We start from the raw sequence: 19,950 nt of genomic DNA, 5'->3' as shown, positions 1-19,950 counted from the left end.
AAGAGACCACAAGGGCCATCCAGTCCAACCCCCTGCCAAGCGGGAAACACCATCAAAGCATTCTTGACATATGGCTGTCAATCCTCTGCTTAAAGACCTCCAAAGAAGGAGACTCCACCACACTCCTTGGCAGCAAATTCCACTGTCGAACAGCTCTTACTCTCAGGAAGTTCTTCCTAATGTTTAGGTAGAATCTTCTTTCTTGTAGTTTGAATCCATTGCTCCGTGTCCGCTTCTCTGGAGCAGCAGAAAACAACCTTTCACCCTCCTCTATATGACATCCTTTTATATATTTGAACATGGCTATCATATCACCCCTTAACCTCTTCTCCAGGCTAAACATACCCAGCTCCCTAAGCCGTCCTCATAAGGCATTGTTTCCAGGCCTTTGACCATTTTGGTTGCCCTCCTCTGGACACATTCCAGCTTGTCAGTATCCTTCTTGAACTGTGGTGCCCAGAACTGGACACAGTACTCCAGGTGAGGTCTGACCAGAGCAGAATACAGTGGTACTATTACTTCCCTTGATCTAGATGCTATAGTCCTACTGATGCAGCCCAGAATTGCATTGGCTTTTTTAGCTGCTGCATCACACTGTTGACTCATGTCAAGTTTGTGGTCTACCAGGACTCCTAGATCCTTTTCACATGTACTGCTCTCAAGCCAGGTGTCTCCCATCCTGTATTTGTGCCTTTCATTTTTTTTGCCCAAGTGTAGTACTTTACATTTCTCCTTCTTAAAATTCATCTTGTTTGCTTTGGCCCAGTTGTCTAATCTATTAAGGTCATTTGGAAGTGTGATTCTGTCCTCTGGGGTATTAGCCACCCCTCCTAATTTAGTGTTGAAATAAGGGTTCAGTAATGAACAGAGAGGGGACACGCGGGTTCAGTAATGAACAGAGAGGGGACACGCATTTCTTGGCCACACCGAGGCCATGTTTCACAGGGTACCAAAATCAGGTCAAAGGGGAAGCTGACTTGAGACCGGGATGGGGAAATCCTTGTTTGAACCAGACATGCCCCGGTATTCTCCGCCACCCCAATCAACATAATCCGATCACCACAACCCCCGCCCTAAGCCCATAGAAAGATACACATAACAAAGCCAAGCCAGGATGTTTGGAAATGACAGCTATCTCGTTTAATTACACAAACTCCTTGTCGCTGCTGACGAAGCGTCTCCCCCTCCCCCTCCCAGGAAAGGAGATTATCGATTCCAAAGAAACCCAGCCGATCCTGTTGCAATAAACTGTGCCTAAATAAGGGAGAAATTGTTTTATACTGTTTCTAACAAATGTTTCCCTCGATATACTTGTCTGGCCTGAGATTTCGTTATACCTTGTTACTAAATGTCAAAATTTGTTCCGCTGAAGCTGTCCTTGCACGATCGCTGTCAGAACGCAACCGCTCCTTTTCCTTTCACCCGCTACAATTGTATGTAACCCTCCGTAAGAATGCACATAAACTGTAACTTCTTGCTACTTTTCATCAATATTGTATACACCGATCAGCACATTGCTACAAGCTTGATCTCTATGAACCAATATATGTTTATGAACTCATGTATATTAACTCTCATATATTCCACGGACTTTTACTGACTGTCCCTCCCGCCTCGACATGTGCAATACCACACTGCCATCTAGCTGGCCGCGGACAGATGACACAAATACACAAATCAAGGAAGAAAAACAACTTTATTTAGATTTTGTTATCGCTGACGTTCTCCGCATCTCCGTTGAGTCACCCTGAAACAATAGAAGAAAAATTATTCATGCATCAGTCGGCTATCACCAAAGACTGTCACCTTTTGTCGCTACCCATCACGGACTGTTAAGTCTTTGTACATGCCTGATTGCTTCCTTTCCGCCCGCTTCCCGCCTTTTTTCTCGCTAACTGTGTAACATGGGGAACTGTTCCTATAAAAGTCTAAAGCTTCTTTTGTTCAGGGTTCTTCTCCACTTCATTTGCTGCGTGGGGGGGAACCGCTGTTGCAACGGCTTTTTATTTCTTTGTTTCTTTGTGGGTTAATAAATTTGCCTTGCTTTGATAGCTCTGGCTGGGGCTCTGTTCTTTCGTAGCGGTAAGCAGCGGCAATTGCGCTAGTTTACCAGGATCTGCGGACTCTACCTGGGTCAAGATCCTTTTTCCAGGTGCCCAGAGACCTCCAAATTTTACAACAGATTTTGGCGACCACTTCGGGGACCCAGTTTTTCCCTGAGCCCCGACCTTTCTGGGGAAAAGGAAGCCTTGCGCGCTCCTGCCATTTGCAGGGGGCATCCAGACCTCAGGGGCCGGAGCTCAAGACCTCTCCTTCCCTGGAGGCTCCTCCCTTTTACAGTATGTAGATGACCTGATAATTAGCTCCACCTCCGAAGCTAATTGCCACATGGACACCGTCCATCTACTAACCGCCCTTGCCGACAAAGGCCACAAGGTCTCACCAAAAAAACTACAATATTGCCAAACTGAAGTAAAATACTTGGGCCACATAATTGGCCACGGAACAAGAGCTTTGACAACTGAAAGAGTAGATGCCATAGCTAAGGTTCCCCTGCCAAAGACCAAGAAACAGCTCCGCGGGTTTCTAGGGATGAGCGGCTTTTGCAGGTCCTGGATCCCAGGGTATGGTGAATTAACCAAACCCCTTGTAAAAATGACTAGTAAAGATGAACCAGAACCTCTTGAGTGGTCCAAGGAAAGCTTACAAAATTTTGAAACCATAAAAAGAGAACTGAGGTCGGCTCCAGCCTTAGGGTTGCCAGACTACCGTCTCCCCTTCTCATTATTTGTACATGAACAGAAGGGGGTAGCATCCGGAGTCCTGACGCAAACCTTCAGAGGCCAGGAACGTCCTGTCGCGTACTACAGCATACAATTAGACCCGGTGGCGAAGGGGACTGTAGGTTGTCTCAGGGCGATTGCCGCGGCTGCGGAATTAGTGGACAGAGCCCTAGAGATAGTTCAAAACCAAGAGCTAATTTTGAACGTGCCGCATGCAGTAGCCACCTTACTAAACTTAAGGAACTGTCAACATTTCAGTAACGAATGTCTAAATCAGTACGAAGCCGCCCTGCTCACTCCTTCAAATGTTCGCATTAAAAGAGTCAACACCTTAAATCCCGCCACCCTTCGACCTCTGCCCGATGATGGGACCCCCCATCACGATTGCACCTTAGCTGTCCGCCTGGCAGAAAAACCCCGGGAAGACTTAGACCATCTCCCCTTAGAGAACCCAGATCTCTCGATTTTTACTGATGGGAGTTCCAAGGTGGTGGCAGGAACCAGACAAACTGGGTATGCTGTAGTCACACAGGAATCCATCCTTGAGGCTGCGCCTATAAACCCACGCTACAGTGCGCAGGCAGCAGAGCTTATCGCCCTAATCAGAGCCTGTGAATTAGGTGAAGGCAAGAGCATTAATATCTACACTGACTCCAAATATTGTTTTGGGCTAGTACACGCTACGGGAACACTTTGGAAACAAAGAGGATTCCTAACAGCTGCAGGAACACAGATCTCTCATGCCCCACTCGTAAAAAGGTTAATGGACTCCATACATTTCCCGAAGGCTATATCAGTTATACACTGTAAGGCACATACAAACGGGACAGATTTTGTGTCAACGGGAAACCGTATTGCGGATGCCGCTGCCCAAGAGGCAGCGGCCATGAGAGGGGAAATGTATAGGAATGAATTTCAGGCCATCGTAGTTCCAGCCGACGTGGACTTCACTCGAATGTATCGCACTGCTAGCATAGAGGAAATAACATCATGGCAGGAACTAGGGGCCCAACTTAAGAACAATTTATGGATTATGTCAGATGGCCGCCTGGCGATGCCAAAGGCTTGGGTACCACGCCACCTCCGGGTACTACACAATTTCACACATTGGGGGACAAACCGACTTAGTGACAGCATTCTTAGACACTGGTATGCCCCGGGTGTCCACCAATTTGCCAAATCAGTGACTAAGAACTGCCCCATATGCGCAGGTTTTAATCCCAAAACCGAACCTCGCAAACCCCCAGGCTCTAGACCATGGGCATATATTCCCTTCGAAAGTCTTCAACTGGACTTTGCTGAACTTCCAAGCTGCCTAGGATATAAACAGCTGCTTTTGATAACAGACCGCCTTTCGGGGTGGCCGGAAGCGTTTCCGTGCAAACACGCAAATGCACAAACTGTAGCCAGGATCCTCATGCAGGAAATTATACCTCGGTATGGAGTTCCACGCCGCTTAGACTCCGACCGTGGCACCCATTTTGCGGCTGAAATAGTTCAAGCCATTTCCAAGGCTTTCGGGATAAGATGGCAGCTCCATACCCCATACCACCCTCCTTCATCCGGACAAACCGAACGAATGAATGGGTTGATCAAGACCCAACTTGGTAAGGTATGCAGAGCCACTGGCCTTAAATGGGTCAATGCCCTTCCGCTAGTCTTGCATAATATCCGAAGTCAGCCAAGGGGACTTTTAAAACTCTCCCCTTACGAACTTTTATTTGGAAGACCTTCCCTAACCCACACCACCCAGCTCCCAATTTCTGAACTGGAAGCTGGGGAAACTGAACTGATAGCTTACGTAAGACAATTGCAGCGGCAACTCAAAAGACTCCACCAATATGCTGCAAACTGTCAAAATGTACCCCTTGATGTTGATGCCCACTCCTTTAAACCGGGAGACTGGGTACGCATCAAAACCTACAGACGTATTGCCCTACAACCGCAATGGGAAGGATCATTTCAGATCCTCCTCACGACCCCGACTGCTGTCAAGGTGGCCGAACGCTCTGCATGGATCCACCACACTTTCTGCAAATCAGCACAACCACCAGAGGAAGAGGAGCTTCAACCAGACGACTCCGAAAGGCCTGCACGACCATCATCCGAGGACATCACTCCCCCGGACGACTCCGCATCGGACGCCCACTCCGACGTCGACCCTCCTGGCAACACCGCAGCTCGACCTACTACGCTGTCACCTGAAGGAGACGACACTGACCATGAGACACCGGAGAGGTGGATGTCACAGATCCTGCTTGACCCACGACCAGACGATCCTGACCACCCTCCTATTCGACTGCAATTCCGGAAGGAGAAAACCACTGAAACCAACGCCTGAGTTCCCTGTTTTTGTTTTACCTACCCTTATCTCAACCCTCTTCTTCCCTCACCCCTCCCTTGCATGCTGTCAAACCCAAACCCCAATCCCCAACCTCCCTAGGTGTATCGTCTGTCATGTTCTTCTTTCTCTCCCATACAGATTGACGACTCACCTCTAAAGGATGGACCGCCTCCTGCTCCTGGCATGCAGTTTTTCCGTCCTCCCAGTAACCGCGAACCCACCATTCGATTGTGGAAGGAACCCGACGGATTTCTTCTTCCTGGACCGACAAGCGGTTGATTCCACTGATCCCTCATCTCGAAGCAACTTGGGCAACCTCGACTTCTGCCTGCCTGGAACCACGACTTGGCTCTGACATGCTTTCCGCCCCCGCCTACGGGACACTCAGGTCTGGGAGCTGCTCATCCGATCTGCCTCGTATTCCATCATCGGACGCGCATTCTACACCATTGACAACCTGTGGAACCGACTAACTTGCCACAATGGAACTTACCACAAAACCCAATGGGGAATGACAGTCAGGACTTATGACCCCACTGAGATAGGACATGGACTTTGGGAAGGGTATACGGACTCTGTTTCCAATGACTTCTGGACTTATGGACTTACCTGCACCAATCCTGTCACTACCACCACAGTTCAAGGTATTTGTGTGCGAAAGTTCTGCTGTCTATGGGATCTGGGGACTTTTTCAGCATGGGATGGGAACATGTATGTGGAAGGATGGTTGCACCCAGTTGGGGGTAGCACTGATCTAGAATGGGATTTCAAGGGGCCCCAGAGATGTGGAGGGATAGCTTCCGACTTGTATCTCCTTCAACGCCATGACCCCCTTCACCCAGTCGGCACGGCCCCCAGATCTGTCAACCTATCTGAGTTCCCTGGTTCCCAACGCAACTCCCTAAGATCCGCATGGCAAGGCAATTCCTATATCCAATTAGTGCAGAAAGTAGCCCATGCAACTAACCTCACCGACTGCTGGATATGCGCTCATACCCCAGCACATATTGAGCAAGGAGTACCTTTCGTTGCGACACCCCTCACACTAGATCAGTACAGATCCCAATACCTCTTTAGCCGCAACCTGACTTTTATAAGACCCACCTCTCAATATATCTACTTAAGCGGGGAAACGACTGGGCCTCTATGTAGAAGATTTTCGGGAACCAAGGATCACATAGGATCCAGTTCCTGCTTAGTGACTGCCACTAGTGACCCCGAGGGAAACTTGACATGGATTCAGAACCGGACCCATTCTCGCCCTTACCCAAATATGAAATCTGCCCTAACAGCAGTGCTTTACCCCTTGACAGCCGAAACCCCTAGCGCGGCCCTTGTGGAAACCTTTCAGACCGGCCGTATTGGGGAACCCTTGAGCGGGTTGTTCTGGGTCTGTTCCACACGAGCCTTCACCTGGGTCAGCATACACATGCAGGGATCCTGCTACCTAGGTCATGTGCACCCAGGGCTTCGGGTAACCCGGAATTTACCCCATGGCCGTAGAAGGAACAGACGCTCCCCAGTGACTCCCCGGAAGCCCAATGCTAGTGGGGGGACATGGCTCCGTGCACTCATTCCTGCGTACGGAATCTACTCTAACCACTTGGACATTTTACGATTGACGGACATTTTGCTCCGTTTTATAAATGAATCTGAAGCCTCCACCCTGTCAGTCCTGACAGAGTTGACCCAGGTCCGCTCCATGACTCTACAAAATCGCCTTGCTCTTGATCTTCTCTTGGCCTCCCAAGGCGGCACATGTAAGCTCATCGGGGCAGAGTGCTGTTCCTACATCTCTGATCAGACCCTTAACGTCACTGCGCATCTCCAATCAATGGACTCCCTCGTTCACGATCTAAAGAACATCCAGCATGAGGGATTGGGGGATTGGGACCCTTGGTCGTGGCTCCCAAACATTAATTGGCTAAAGGAGGTAGTGAAGGGAACTATCTCTATTTCCATATCCCTGGCACTCCTCCTATTTCTCTCCTGTTGTTTCCTACAGAGCTGTTCCCCAGTGACAGCTGCTAGCCGATCGTTAGGCTCCTCTGTGCGCCTCCAAGCCGCCCTACAACAGTCCCCTGAGTTCCCTGAAGAGGTGCCCATGTTCCATCTGGGGAACGGAGACTATTCAAATCCCAGTGTGCGGCATTAATTTTTAATTAATTAAAAATTAGGCCGCAGAGAGCGGAAATGAAATAAGGGTTCAGTAATGAACAGAGAGGGGACACGCGGGTTCAGTAATGAACAGAGAGGGGACACGCATTTCTTGGCCACACCGAGGCCATGTTTCACAGGGTACCAAAATCAGGTCAAAGGGGAAGCTGACTTGAGACCGGGATGGGGAAATCCTTGTTTGAACCAGACATGCCCCGGTATTCTCCGCCACCCCAATCAACATGATCCGATCACCACAACCCCCGCCCTAAGCCCATAGAAAGATACACATAACAAAGCCAAGCCAGGATGTTTGGAAATGACAGCTATCTCGTTTAATTACACAAACTCCTTGTCGCTGCTGACGAAGCGTCTCCCCCTCCCCCTCCCAGGAAAGGAGATTATCGATTCCAAAGAAACCCAGCCGATCCTGTTGCAATAAACTGTGCCTAAATAAGGGAGAAATTGTTTTATACTGTTTCTAACAAATGTTTCCCTCGATATACTTGTCTGGCCTGAGATTTCGTTATACCTTGTTACTAAATGTCAAAATTTGTTCCGCTGAAGCTGTCCTTGCACGATCGCTGTCAGAACGCAACCGCTCCTTTTCCTTTCACCCGCTACAATTGTATGTAACCCTCCGTAAGAATGCACATAAACTGTAACTTCTTGCTACTTTTCATCAATATTGTATACACCGATCAGCACATTACTACAAGCTTGATCTCTATGAACCCATATATGTTTATGAACTCATGTATATTAACTCTCATATATTCCACGGACTTTTACTGACTGTCCCTCCCGCCTCGACATGTGCAATACCACACTGCCATCTAGCTGGCCGCGGACAGATGACACAAATACACAAATCAAGGAAGAAAAACAACTTTATTTAGATTTTGTTATCGCTGACGTTCTCCGCATCTCCGTTGAGTCACCCTGAAACAATAGAAGAAAAATTATTCATGCATCAGTCGGCTATCACCAAAGACTGTCACCTTTTGTCGCTACCCATCACGGACTGTTAAGTCTTTGTACATGCCTGATTGCTTCCTTCCCGCCCGCTTCCCGCCTTTTTTCTCGCTAACTGTGTAACATGGGGAACTGTTCCTATAAAAGTCTAAAGCTTCTTTTGTTCAGGGTTCTTCTCCACTTCATTTGCTGCGTGGGGGGGGAACCGCTGTTGCAACGGCTTTTTATTTCTTTGTTTCTTTGTGGGTTAATAAATTTGCCTTGCTTTGATAGCTCTGGCTGGGGCTCTGTTCTTTCGTAGCGGTAAGCAGCGGCAATTGCGCTAGTTTACCAGGATCTGCGGACTCTACCTGGGTCAAGATCCTTTTTCCAGGTGCCCAGAGACCTCCAAATTTTACAACAGTGTCATCTGCAAACTTGCTCAGGATGCCCTCAAGCCCATCATCCAAGTCACTGATAAAGATGTTGAATAAGACTGGGCCCAAGACAGAACCCTGTGGCACCCCACCAGTCACTACTCTCCAGGATGAAGAGGAGCCATTGATGAGCACCCTTTGGGTTCGGTCAGTCAGCCAGTTACAAATCCACTGAATGGTAGCATTGTCTAGCCCACATTTTACCAGCTTCTTTACAAGAATATCATGGGGCACCTTGTCAAAGGCCTTTCTGAAATCAAGATAGGCTACATCCACAGTGTTCCCTTCATCTACCAGGCTTGTAATTCTGTCGAAAAATGTGATCAGATTAGTCTGACATGACTTATTTTTCAGAAACCCATGCTGACTTTTAGTGATCGCAGCGTTCCTTTCTAGGTGCTCACAGACCGTTTGCTTAATGATCTGCTCTAGAATCTTTCCTGGTATTGATGTCAGGCTGTTGTTGTTGTTTAGTCGTTTAGTCGTGTCCGACTCTTCGTGACCCCATGGACCATAGCACGCCAGGCACTCCTGTCTTGCACTGCCTCCCGTAGTTTGGTCAAACTCATGTTCGTAGCTTCGAGAACACTGTCCAACCATCTCGTCCTCTGTCGTCCCCTTCTCCTAGTGCCCTCAATCTTTCCCAACATCAGGGTCTTTTCCAAGGATTCTTCTCTTCTCATGAGGTGGCCAAAGTATTGGAGCCTCAGCTTCACGATCTGTCCTTCCAGGGAGCACTCAGGGCTGATTTCCTTAAGAATGGATAGGTTTGATCTTCTAGCAGTCCATGGGACTCTCAAGAGTCTCCTCCAGCACCATAATTCAAAAGCATCAATTCTTCGGCGATCAGCCTTCTTTATGGTCCAGCTCTCACTTCCATACATCACTACTGGGAAAACCATAGCTTTAACTATACGGACCTTTGTCGGCAAGGTGATGTCTCTGCTTTTTAAGATGCTGTCTAGGTTTGTCATTGCTTTTCTCCCAAGAAGCAGGCGTCTTTTAATTTCGTGACTGCTGTCACCATCTGCAGTGATCAAGGAGCCCAAGAAAATAAAATCTCTCACTGCCTCCATTTCTTCCCCTTCTATTTGCCAGGAGGTGATGGGACCAGTGGCCATGATCTTGGTTTTTTTGATGTTGAGCTTCAGACCATATTTTGCGCTCTCCTCTTTCACCCTCATTAAAAGGTTCTTTAATTCCTCCTCACTTTCTGCCATCAAGGTTGTGTCATCTGCATATCTGAGGTTGTTGATATTTCTTCCGGCAATCTTAATTCCGGCTTGGGATTCATCTAGTCCAGCCTTTCGCATGATGAATTCTGCATATAAGTTAAATAAGCAGGGAGACAATATACAACCTTGTCGTACTCCTTTCCCAATTTTGAACCAATCAGTTGTTCCATATCCAGTTCTAACTGTAGCTTCTTGTCCCACATAGAGATTTCTCAGGAGACAGATGAGGTGATCAGGCACTCCCATTTCTTTAAGAACTTGCCATAGTTTGCTGTGGTCGACACAGTCAAAGGCTTTTGCATAGTCAATGAAGCAGAAGTAGACGTTTTTCTGGAACTCTCTAGCTTTCTCCATAATCCAGCGCATGTTTGCTATCTGGTCTCTGGTTCCTCTGCCCTTTCAAAATCCAGCTTGCACTTCTGGGAGTTCTCGGTCCACATACTGCCTAAGCCTGCCTTGTAGAATTTTAAGCATAACCTTGCTAGCGTGTGAAATGAGCGCAATTGTGCGGTAGTTGGAGCATTCTTTGGCACTGCCCTTCTTTGGAATTGGGATGTCAGGCTGACTGGGTGGTAATTGTTTGGGTCCTCTCTCTTCCCCTTTTTGAAAATAGGGACAACATTTGCCTCCCTGGAAAAGACCCTGATGTTGGGAAAGATTGAGGGCACTAGGAGAAGGGGACGACAGAGGACGAGATGGTTGGACATTGTTCTCGAAGCTACCAACATGAGTTTGACCAAAGTGCGGGAGGCAGTGGAAGACAGGAGGGCCTGGCGTGCTCTGGTCCATGGGGTCACGAAGAGTCGGACACGACTAAACGACTAAACAACAACACCACTTGGAAGCATCAAAAGGACTGACCACTGCAGTGCAACCAAAATAATGACGGCTTAGCTTTGAGGAGCAGGAGGATGAAGAGAGATGCCTCAGAGGACTGCATCTCTCCAAGATTTCAGCCCTACCTGGAGATCCCACTGGAAACTGAATCCAAGATCTTCCAGATGCTGTAGTGTCGAACTACAACCATTCCTTATCGGCTCCCCAAACCTTGGCTCAGTGCAAGTCTTCTGTGCACAGAGATCAGTCAGTGTGACGGGGGGGGGGGTGTCTTCCCAAGTCCCGTTACCTGGAGACCCCAGGGACTGAACTGCACAGCAGGTGCTATGCCACAGAGCTGCCCCCACCCTCCCATCTTTCCCTTCCCCTCCAGCCTTTTTCTCTCCTCCTTTTGTCCGCCCGCCATCTCCGCGCAATGTGCCCAATTCTGCCCCTGGCTTTGGGCAGGCATGAGCAACGGGCCTGCCCGTCGCCTCCCCCTCCCTCCCATCCTCTCGCGTGGCAGCCTGCTGCCTAATTAGTTTAGAGGGGAAACTTAATCGAATTAACTTTTTCACAACTCCCGCAGCCTGACAGTTGGGGCTCTCTTTCACCAGCGCCTTGATCTAATTAGCTTGTTTAGCAACCTGTCCACCTCCCCAGCCAACAGCAGCAGCAGCTGTGGGTTGGGGGGGAGGAGGAGGAGGAGGAGGGGGCGCCTTTCATGAGGGAGCCTGCTCACATATTTGTCCCAGGTCCCCCTTTGGCGGGGTCAAAGGCTCCTGCCAGGCTGGAGACAAAGGGACCTTGAGGGTCACCATCAGCTGGCAGCAAGTTCTCCAGCAGGAAATAAAAAGAGCTGGCTGGATCAGGCCAGTGACCCTCCTAGTCCGATATCCTCTATTCGCAGAAACCCACAAGCAGGACTCAAATTCAAGAGTCCTGCGGTTTCCAGCAACTGGGATTCAGAAGCATCGCTGCTGCCTCTGAGAACAGAGACATCCTGGCTAGGAGCCACTGACAGCCCTTTCCTTCCCTCCAACATTTCCCCAATGAAAATAGGGACATCCTATTCTATTATTTCATAGAATCATAGAGTTGGAAGAGACCACAAGGGCCATCCAGTCCAACCCCCTGCCAAGCAGGAAACACCATCAAAGCATTCTTGACATATGCCTGTCAAGCCTCTGCTTAAAGACCTCCAAAGAAGGAGACTCCACCACACTCCTTGGCAGCAAATTCCACTGTTGAACAGCTCTTACTGTCAGGAAGTTCTTCCTAATGTTTAGGTGGAATCTTCTTTCTTGAAGTTTGAATCCATTGCTCCATGTCCGCTTCTCTGGAGCAGCAGAAAACAATCTTTCTCCCTCCTCCATATGACATCCTTTCATATATTTGAACATGGCTATCATATCACCCCTTAACCTTCTCTTCTCCAGGCTAAACATACCCAGCTCCCTAAGCCGTTCCTCATAAGGCATCGTTTCCTGGCCTTTGACCATTTTGGTTGCCGTCTTCTGGACACGTTCCAGCTTGTCAGTATCCTGCTTGAACTGTGGTGCCCAGAACTGGACACAGTACTCCAGGTGAGGTCTGAATTAATTTATTTATTTATTTATTTATTTATTTATTTATTTATTTATTTATTATTCCCCACCTATCTGACTGGGTTGCCCCAGCAACTCTGGGCGGCTTCCAGCATATATGAAAACATAATGTAACATTAAGCATTTGAAAACTTCCCTACGCAGGGCTGCCTTCAGATGTCTTCTAAAGGTTGTCTAGTTACTTATCTCCTTGGCTCGAGGGGCGCACGACTCCAAACCTTCCAAGATTTCTCCGATGAAGATAGGGATGTCCTAAGGAAAAGTGGGACATTCCAGGATCAAATCAGAAACCGGGATGGCTTCTGGAAACCCGGGACTGTCCCTGCAAAATAGAGACACTTGCAGGGTCTGCCATAAATTTTAAAGCTATCCAAGTTGGCGGCCATCTCTGCCTACTGTGGGAGGGAGTTCCGCAGATTAACTATATGCTGCTGTGTAAAGAAAGGCTTTATTTCCTCAGTCCTAAATCTTCCAACATTTAGCTTCACTGGATGTCCAGGGGGGGTTCTGGTGTTAATAGAGAGGTAGAGAAACGTTTTTCCATCCACTTTCTGCTGGCCACACATCCTTTTATAAAGTTCCCACCTCTTCCTCGCCTTTTCTCTTTTCTCTAATCTAAAAAGTCGCAAATGCTGCAACCTTTATTCACAGGGGAGTCGCTCCGCCCCCTTGATCATTCTGGTTGCTCTTTTCTGGGTCAAACGCCATCAAAAGGGGGTGGAGGTGTGCAAGGCCCCCCCCAAGAGCCTGACACTTCATCGCAGGATTGGGCCTGGCGAAAGGGTCCCTCTGCCCGGTCCAAACTGGTCTCCCCCACCAGACACGCCAGATAAATGCAATGGAGAGAGCCTGCCCTTGCGCCAGTCTGATATGTGCCGCCTCTTAATGTAGAACAGCCACCCCAAGCAATATATACTTGTATCCCACTTTTTTCTCTCTCCAAGGAACTCAAGGTGGCATACAGGTGGTTTCCCCCCCCCTCCTCATTTAATCTCCACAACAACCCTTTGAAGTAGGCTAGACTGGCAGGTGGCGACTGGTCCAAAGTCACACGCAGCGAGTTTTGTGGCTGAGGGATTTGAACTCTGGTCTCCCAAGTTCAAGTCTAACACCACTCTTAACACCACACTGGTTTATTGGATTTAGAGCTGGCTGAACTGAACTGTCAGCTTCAGTTGTAGTTAGTTTTGCAGGGGTCTAGGCAAGAACCAGCTTCTTCTTGTTGTTGTTTACATGCCACCCACCTGGCTGGGTGAACTACAGTTAAGAACTGTTATCAGCGTACTTGTGTATACACACTCATAAAATATCAGCGCATAGGGCAACGTCATGAAAACATTTTTAAAAAAACATTAAAAACAGTACAGTTCATTAAAATGACTATGCCAGGCATTTCCAACAGGTAGATCATGATCTACAGGTAGATCACTGGACGTCTGCGGTAGATCACTGGTAGATAATTGGCTCCCCCCAAAGAAGCTGAACAACTGTGGCTCCCCTAAAAAAAGCTCAGCATTTTACCTCCTCCCTGAAAAAACTCATAGAATCATAGAGTTGGAAGAGACCACAAGGGCCATCCAGTCCAACCCCCTGCCAAGCAGGAGACACCATCAAAGCATTCCTGACAGATGGCTGTCAAGCCTCCGCTTAAAGACCTCCAAAGAAGGACATGGCTATCATATCACCCCTCAACAACCTTCACCCCCACCCCAACCCCACCCCAAGGCCTTCCTCCTTCCTAAAAAAAAAGCTCAACAACTTTGACCTAAACCCCCCAAAAGGGGGTAGATCCCTGCCAGTTTTTAACTCTGTGAGTAGATCGCAATCTCTTGGGAGCTGACCACCCCTGGACTACGCGATGAATGCTTATTTCTCATACTGAAGTTATTTCATCTGCTTGAGCTTGAAACAGCCTTGAGCCTTAAGTCTTGAAAAAGCCCAACAAAATTAGACAGCTATTAGTATCCCCATAACACAGGTGGGAGGACCGAGGCTGAGGCTACCTGGAAGGTGAAGGAAGGGCCATAGGACAGTGGAAGGGCATCTGCTTTGCATGCAAAAGGTCCCCACTGGAATCTCCAGACCCTCACCTGGAACCGTGCAGAACCACCTGCCAGTCAGTGTAGACAATATTGAGCTAGATGGAGCAATGGTCTGAATTGGTCCAAAGCAGATTCAAGGAACAAATGTGGGACTTCTGGCTCATAGCTCAGCCTCTCAACTGCTACCGTAGGGAAAAGCAAGTATTCTCAAAATGTTGTGAGGGTTGTGGCTTTTGCTGCCAATCTCACTGTGGGTGGGTTAAAGGTAAAAGTAAAGGTAAAGGGACACCTGACCATTAGGTTCAGTCGTGACCGACTCTGGGGTTGCGCGCTCATCTCGCATTATTGGCCAAGGGAGCTGGTGTACAGCTTCCAGGTCATGTGGCCAGCATGACAAAGCCACTTCTGGCAAACCAGAGCAGCACATGGAAACACCGTTTACCTTCCCGCTGTAGCGGTTCCTATTTATCTACTTGCATTTTGACGTGCTTTCGAACTGCTAGGTTGGCAGGAGCTGGGACCAAGCAACGGGAGCTCACCCCGTCACAGGGATTCGAACCGCCGACCTTCTGATCAGCAAGCCCTAGGCTCAGTGGTTTAACCACAGCACTACCTGGGTCAGAGGGCTAGAATTGGGATTATGTGTGGGCACGATGGGGACCTAATTGGCTGCCCTGGTCAGCAGACATGATCTTCAGCTGTCAAATGGATCCTGGATCTGACCCAGAAGGACCATTATGTTCTCAGTGCTCACAGGGCAGCATTAAGCGCCATGGAAATGTTTCAGAGAGCATCACTCTTGCAAGAAGAAAATGTGAGGAGGGAGAGTCTGTCTTTTAAGAGTTCTTGGGCAAAGACCCTCACCACCAAAGGCTCCTGAGTAAACTTAGCAGTTGTGGAATAAGAGTGGTCCTCTTAGAATCATAGGATTGTAGAGTTGGAAGGCACACCATGGGTCATCTAGTCCAACCCCCAGCAATGCAGGAATCTCAGCTAGATCATCCATGACAGATGGCCACCCAACCTCTGATTGAAAACCTCCAAGGAAGGAGAATCCACCCTCTCCCGAAGGAGTCCGTTCCAATGTCCAACAGCTCTCACCACCAGGAAGTTCTTCCTGGTGTTTAGTCAGAATCGCCTTTCTTGGAGCTTGAAGCCACGGGTTCAGGTCCTACCCTCTGGAGCAGGAGAAAGCAAGCTGGCTCTTGTGGATCAGTCCTTCCAACAGACATATGTTGAAAGTGGGGTCCCCCAGGGATCAGTATTGGGATCTGAGTTTTTCACCTTGTTCATAAGTGATCTGGAGTTAGTGGAAGAAGATAAGGCTTTCGGTAGTTACCAACCATCTGGACTAGATGGGCCATTGGCCTGATCCAGCAAACTCAGGCATAGGCAAACTCTGACTCTCCAGATGTTCGGGACTACAATTCCCATCATCCTTAGCTAACAGGACCAGTGGTCAGGGATGGTGGGAATTGTAGTCCCAAACATCTGGAGGGCCGGAGTTTGCCTAGGCCTGAGCAAAGTCTTCTATTGCTCTGTCAACCAGATGTTCTCCTTGGGTTGCAGTGCCTTCCCAATTTCGTGCAAAGCCGAAGCAAACATGTGCACCTCCTATTTTGCCTTCCCTCCTCTAAGGTTGCCAACATTTTTTTAGGGCAAGGCTCTCCTGCCCAAGAAGCAGAAATCCCACCAGTGAACCTTTTCTCAGCATGGAGGTCCCATAGAACCTCCATGGCTGAATTGTCTTTGTTGCTGGGTTTTTGCCCATTGTGGAGGGTGAAAAGCACAGGAGCTCTGCTCTCAAAAAAAGTTATCAACCTCCCCCCCCCCTCCTCCTCTTCCCAAATTCCCTCAGATGCTTCCTCTGGAGAAATTGCCCCATTGAAACCCAGGGACAAAAGGTTTCAATGCTAATTCGAATTTTAAATTCCCTTTAGTGAAAGTGTTTGTCTTGAAAATGCCCTTAATCCCTTCCCTTCCCCTCTGGATTTCCCTGCAAAACAGGAGGGGGCACTTGGACTTTAAAATCCATTAGGACCCAGTAGGAGGTGATTTTGCATTCATGTGAGGCAACTGTACAAATACAGGAAGACACAGTTCCTAAGAACACCTCATTTGTGGAGAGCGTTGTTAAATATTTTGAAGGCCGACCATATTCCACCAAGCCTCCCCAAAAGGATGGTATTGTCCTCACCACTGTTGATTTCTGAATAGTATAATGTTATTTTGATAGGGATTTTTTTAAAAATCTCATTATTATTGTTGTTGTTGTTATTAATGTATTGTTTGGTGCCGATTTCTGTTTTGTACATTTCTTTTATATCCTTTTCACCATAAAATGAGAGCCACTGTGGTGCAATGGTTGAGAGTGTTGGTTTCTAGGACCTGAGAGAGGCCAGGGTTCAAATCCTCCCCCAGCTCGCTGCGTGTGACCTTGGGGACCTTGTCACTGTGCCACCTCACAGGGTTGTTAGGAGGAGGAAGTGGTGATGGGAAGAACCACGTTGCCACCTTGAGCTCCTTGGAGGTTAATTTGGGATACAAATGTAATGATAAGGTCCGTATAGTTAAAGCTATGGTTTTCCCAGTCGTGATGTGCTGGACCATAAAGAAGGCTGATCGCCGAAGAATTGATACTTTTGAATTATGGTGCTGGAGGAGGCTCTTGAGAGTCCCATGGACTGCAAGAAGATCAAACCTTTCCATCCTGAAGGAAATCAGCCCTGAGTGCTACCTGGAAGGACAGATCGTGAAGCTGAGGCTCCAATACTTTGGCCACCTCATGAGAAGAGAAGACTCCCTGGAAAAGACCCTGATGTTGGGAAAGATGGAGGGCACAAGGAGAAGGGGACGACAGAGGATGAGATGGTTGGACAGTGTTTGAAGCTACGAACTTTATTGAAGCTACGAACATGAGTTTGACCAAACTGCGGGAGGCAGTGGAAGACAGGAGTGCCTGGCGTGCTCTGGTCCATGGGGTCACGAAGAGTCGGACACGACTAAATGACTAAACAACAACAACAACATCATACAGGCCCAACTGATGCCCAGACTTTCAGCATGAAGGCTAGTGTGCCTTCAGTGCAGGGCGCTCACTCAGACATGGGGTTGGAGCTCCATCTCCAATTGCAGCGCCCCTTCCTACCTACCCCAGCGTCAAAGGTCCAGAAACTCTGCTGTCCTTTCTTGCATTTGGACATTGGTTGATTGATTTGCCTCCTCTGCCATTCCACCCCAACTGGGAGTGCTCAAAGCAGCTTCCAATCATCACTTGCATCCAGAAAAATAATTAGAATTCAGAACTCAAGAAAATTCTGCAAAGCAAACTAATTTCAGGAGCAAGGAGAATCAGAAGACATCACAGGGAGATTGGGAAATAGAGATCCAACAGAAGGCAGGTTGTCGAAACCATAAAGCAGGCATAGGCATACACCGGCCCTCCAGGTGTTTGGGACTACAATTCCCATCATCCTTGACCACTGGTCCTGTTAGCTAGGGATGATGGGAATTGTAGTCCCAAACATCTGGAGGGCCTGAGTTTGCCTATGCCTGCCAAAAGGTCTTCCCCTAGCAGTGGAAGACAGTAAGGGAGAAAGCAAGGAAAATTGCTTGTGGCAGGGAGTTCCATAGTTTCTACACTTCTCTAAGCTCCCACAGGCCAGGTAGGCTTAGAGGGCTTCATTTGATATCCAGGCCTCAGTTTCCCCACCTCTGATATGGGGAGGTGGTCCTTAACGTATTATAGTCCAGCAGGGTTCAAATACCCTGTGTCCACAGACCTGTTTCTGCCATGGCTTGTCTGCCACACGACCCCTCTGCACTTGTCTGGCTAGGAGGGTGTTCGGAAGCCATATTCTGTTTACAGGGGGCTCTGGGCCAAGTCTCACTGCTGCGACCTCACCTGGACTGAAATGGTGCCTTGAAACTGCTCATTTAACATGAGAACCTAATAAGAGCCTGCTGGATCAGGCCAATGGCCCATTTAGTGCAGCATACTGTCTCCACAGTGGCCAACAGGGAAGCCAGCGAGCAGGATTCAAGCACAAAGGCCGGCCTCCCCTCCTGTGGTTTCCAGCAACTGGCATTCAGAAGCATCGCTGCCTCCAACTGTGGATGGCGGAGTAGAGCCATCGTGGCTAGTAGCCCTCGAGAGCCCTCTCCTCCTCCTCCTCCTCCGTGCATTTCTCTAATCCTCTTTTAAATACATCCAAGTTGCCTCCCAGGGGATCGAGTGCCCTCCTTTGACTATGCACTGTGTGAAGAAGGACCTTCTTTCCTCTGTCCCAAATCTTCCACCATTGAGCTTCATCGGCCTTCCACGAGTTCTAGCATCATGAGAGAGGGAGGAAAAAACGCTTTTCCCAATCTGCTTTCTCCATCCCGTGCATAATTTCATAAAATGCCATCATGTCGCCTCTTAATTGCCTATTCTCTAAATGGAAACGTCCCAAGAGCTGCAACCTTTCTGCTCTTTTGCGCTTCCAAAGATCCATTCTTGGTGCCTGATTCACACAACCGCTCACCCCTCGTTATGGTTTTAGGGGTCCTGGGAGAAATGGAAGACCAGGCATCATTAGCTGATGTCTTCAGCAAAAAGATTCACCTTCCTACACCCTGTTACGTCTCCACCTCCATCATTCTGCCCGGACACTAAGGTCCAGCACCGAGGGCCTTCTGGCGGTTCCCTCATTGCGAGAAGCCAAGTTGCAGGGAACTATGCAGAGGGCCTTCTCGGTGGTGGCGCCTACCCTGTGGAATGCCCTCCCAACAGATGTCAAAAAGGATAACAACTACCAGACTTTTAGAAGACATCTGAAGACATCTGAAGGCAGCCCTGTTCAGGGAGGCTTTTAATGTTTAATAGATTACAGTATTGTGTTTTATTCTTCTGTTGGAAGCCGCCCAGAGTGGCTGGGGAGACCCGGCCAGATGGGCGGGGTATAAATAAATTATTATTATTATTATTATTATTATTATTATTATTATTATTATTATTATTATGTTACAAGCATCAGCAAGGAATGGTCTTCAGAGATTTGGGCAGCTGTGCTTCTTCAGACGACACATCCATGTCATGAGTGGATGAATGCCCCACTTTCTGGGGCTCAGATTCTGGGACCTGCAAGGAAGGTGTCCTCGTCTCCCTGCCCCTCTTGGCCACTGCCTCAAGGGGAGCGGCTGGCCGAGAGAGATGCGCCTTTGATTAAAGACAAACGGAAAGGGAAGGGGCACAATGGAACCAAAGGCCATTGCGGAGAAATGTCTCAAAGCTGGAGGCCGAGATGCAGATGTCTTGGCTTGACAGGAACCAAGACAGATTCTTTCCCCCCAGTTGCAGTGAATAGAGAAGGTACCGCAGAGGAAGATGGATGGATGGGTGGAGAAGCAGAAGGGAGAGGATGAGTGATCGGAAACTGATGCTCAATCAATCGGGTTCCTCCCTCCTTGGTCAATTTCACTTTGTCCCTTTTGAGGCCAAGGGGACTAATGAAGACACGGAGGACTGGGACAGTCAAGAGGGGGGGGCAAGACCTTTCTCTCCCCACAACTGGAGGGGGCACTTTGGGGCCAT

At 48.6% G+C, this 19,950-nt stretch overlaps 1 protein-coding gene across 1 annotated transcript; it reads left to right on the top strand.

Moving 5' to 3' along the window:
* Positions 1-2,388: 2,388 nt before the first annotated feature.
* On the top strand, positions 2,389-5,124 carry LOC148686076 (uncharacterized). The gene is made up of 2 exons (XM_088669009.1): positions 2,389-3,409; positions 4,685-5,124. The coding sequence occupies exons 1-2, from the start codon at positions 2,389-2,391 to the stop codon at positions 5,122-5,124; spliced, it is 1,461 nt and encodes a 486-aa protein (XP_088525135.1).
* Positions 5,125-19,950: the final 14,826 nt, after the last annotated feature.

Source organism: Zootoca vivipara, chromosome 4 (assembly GCF_965207765.1).
Source record: "Zootoca vivipara chromosome 4, rZooViv2.hap1.1, whole genome shotgun sequence".
NCBI lineage: Eukaryota > Metazoa > Chordata > Lepidosauria > Squamata > Lacertidae > Zootoca > Zootoca vivipara.
The sequence above is the reverse complement of the archived record's forward strand: the minus strand, read 5'-3'. Positions and strand labels throughout refer to the sequence as shown.

Bases quoted from the DNA above. Each gene is read 5' to 3' on its own strand.
- LOC148686076 (XM_088669009.1), top strand. From the start codon at position 2,389: ATGGACACCGTCCATCTACTAACCGCCCTTGCCGACAAAGGCCACAAG. The intron at 3,410-4,684 runs GCAAGAGCATTA...TTAAACCGGGAG, and splicing joins AGCCTGTGAATTAGGTGAAG to ACTGGGTACGCATCAAAACC.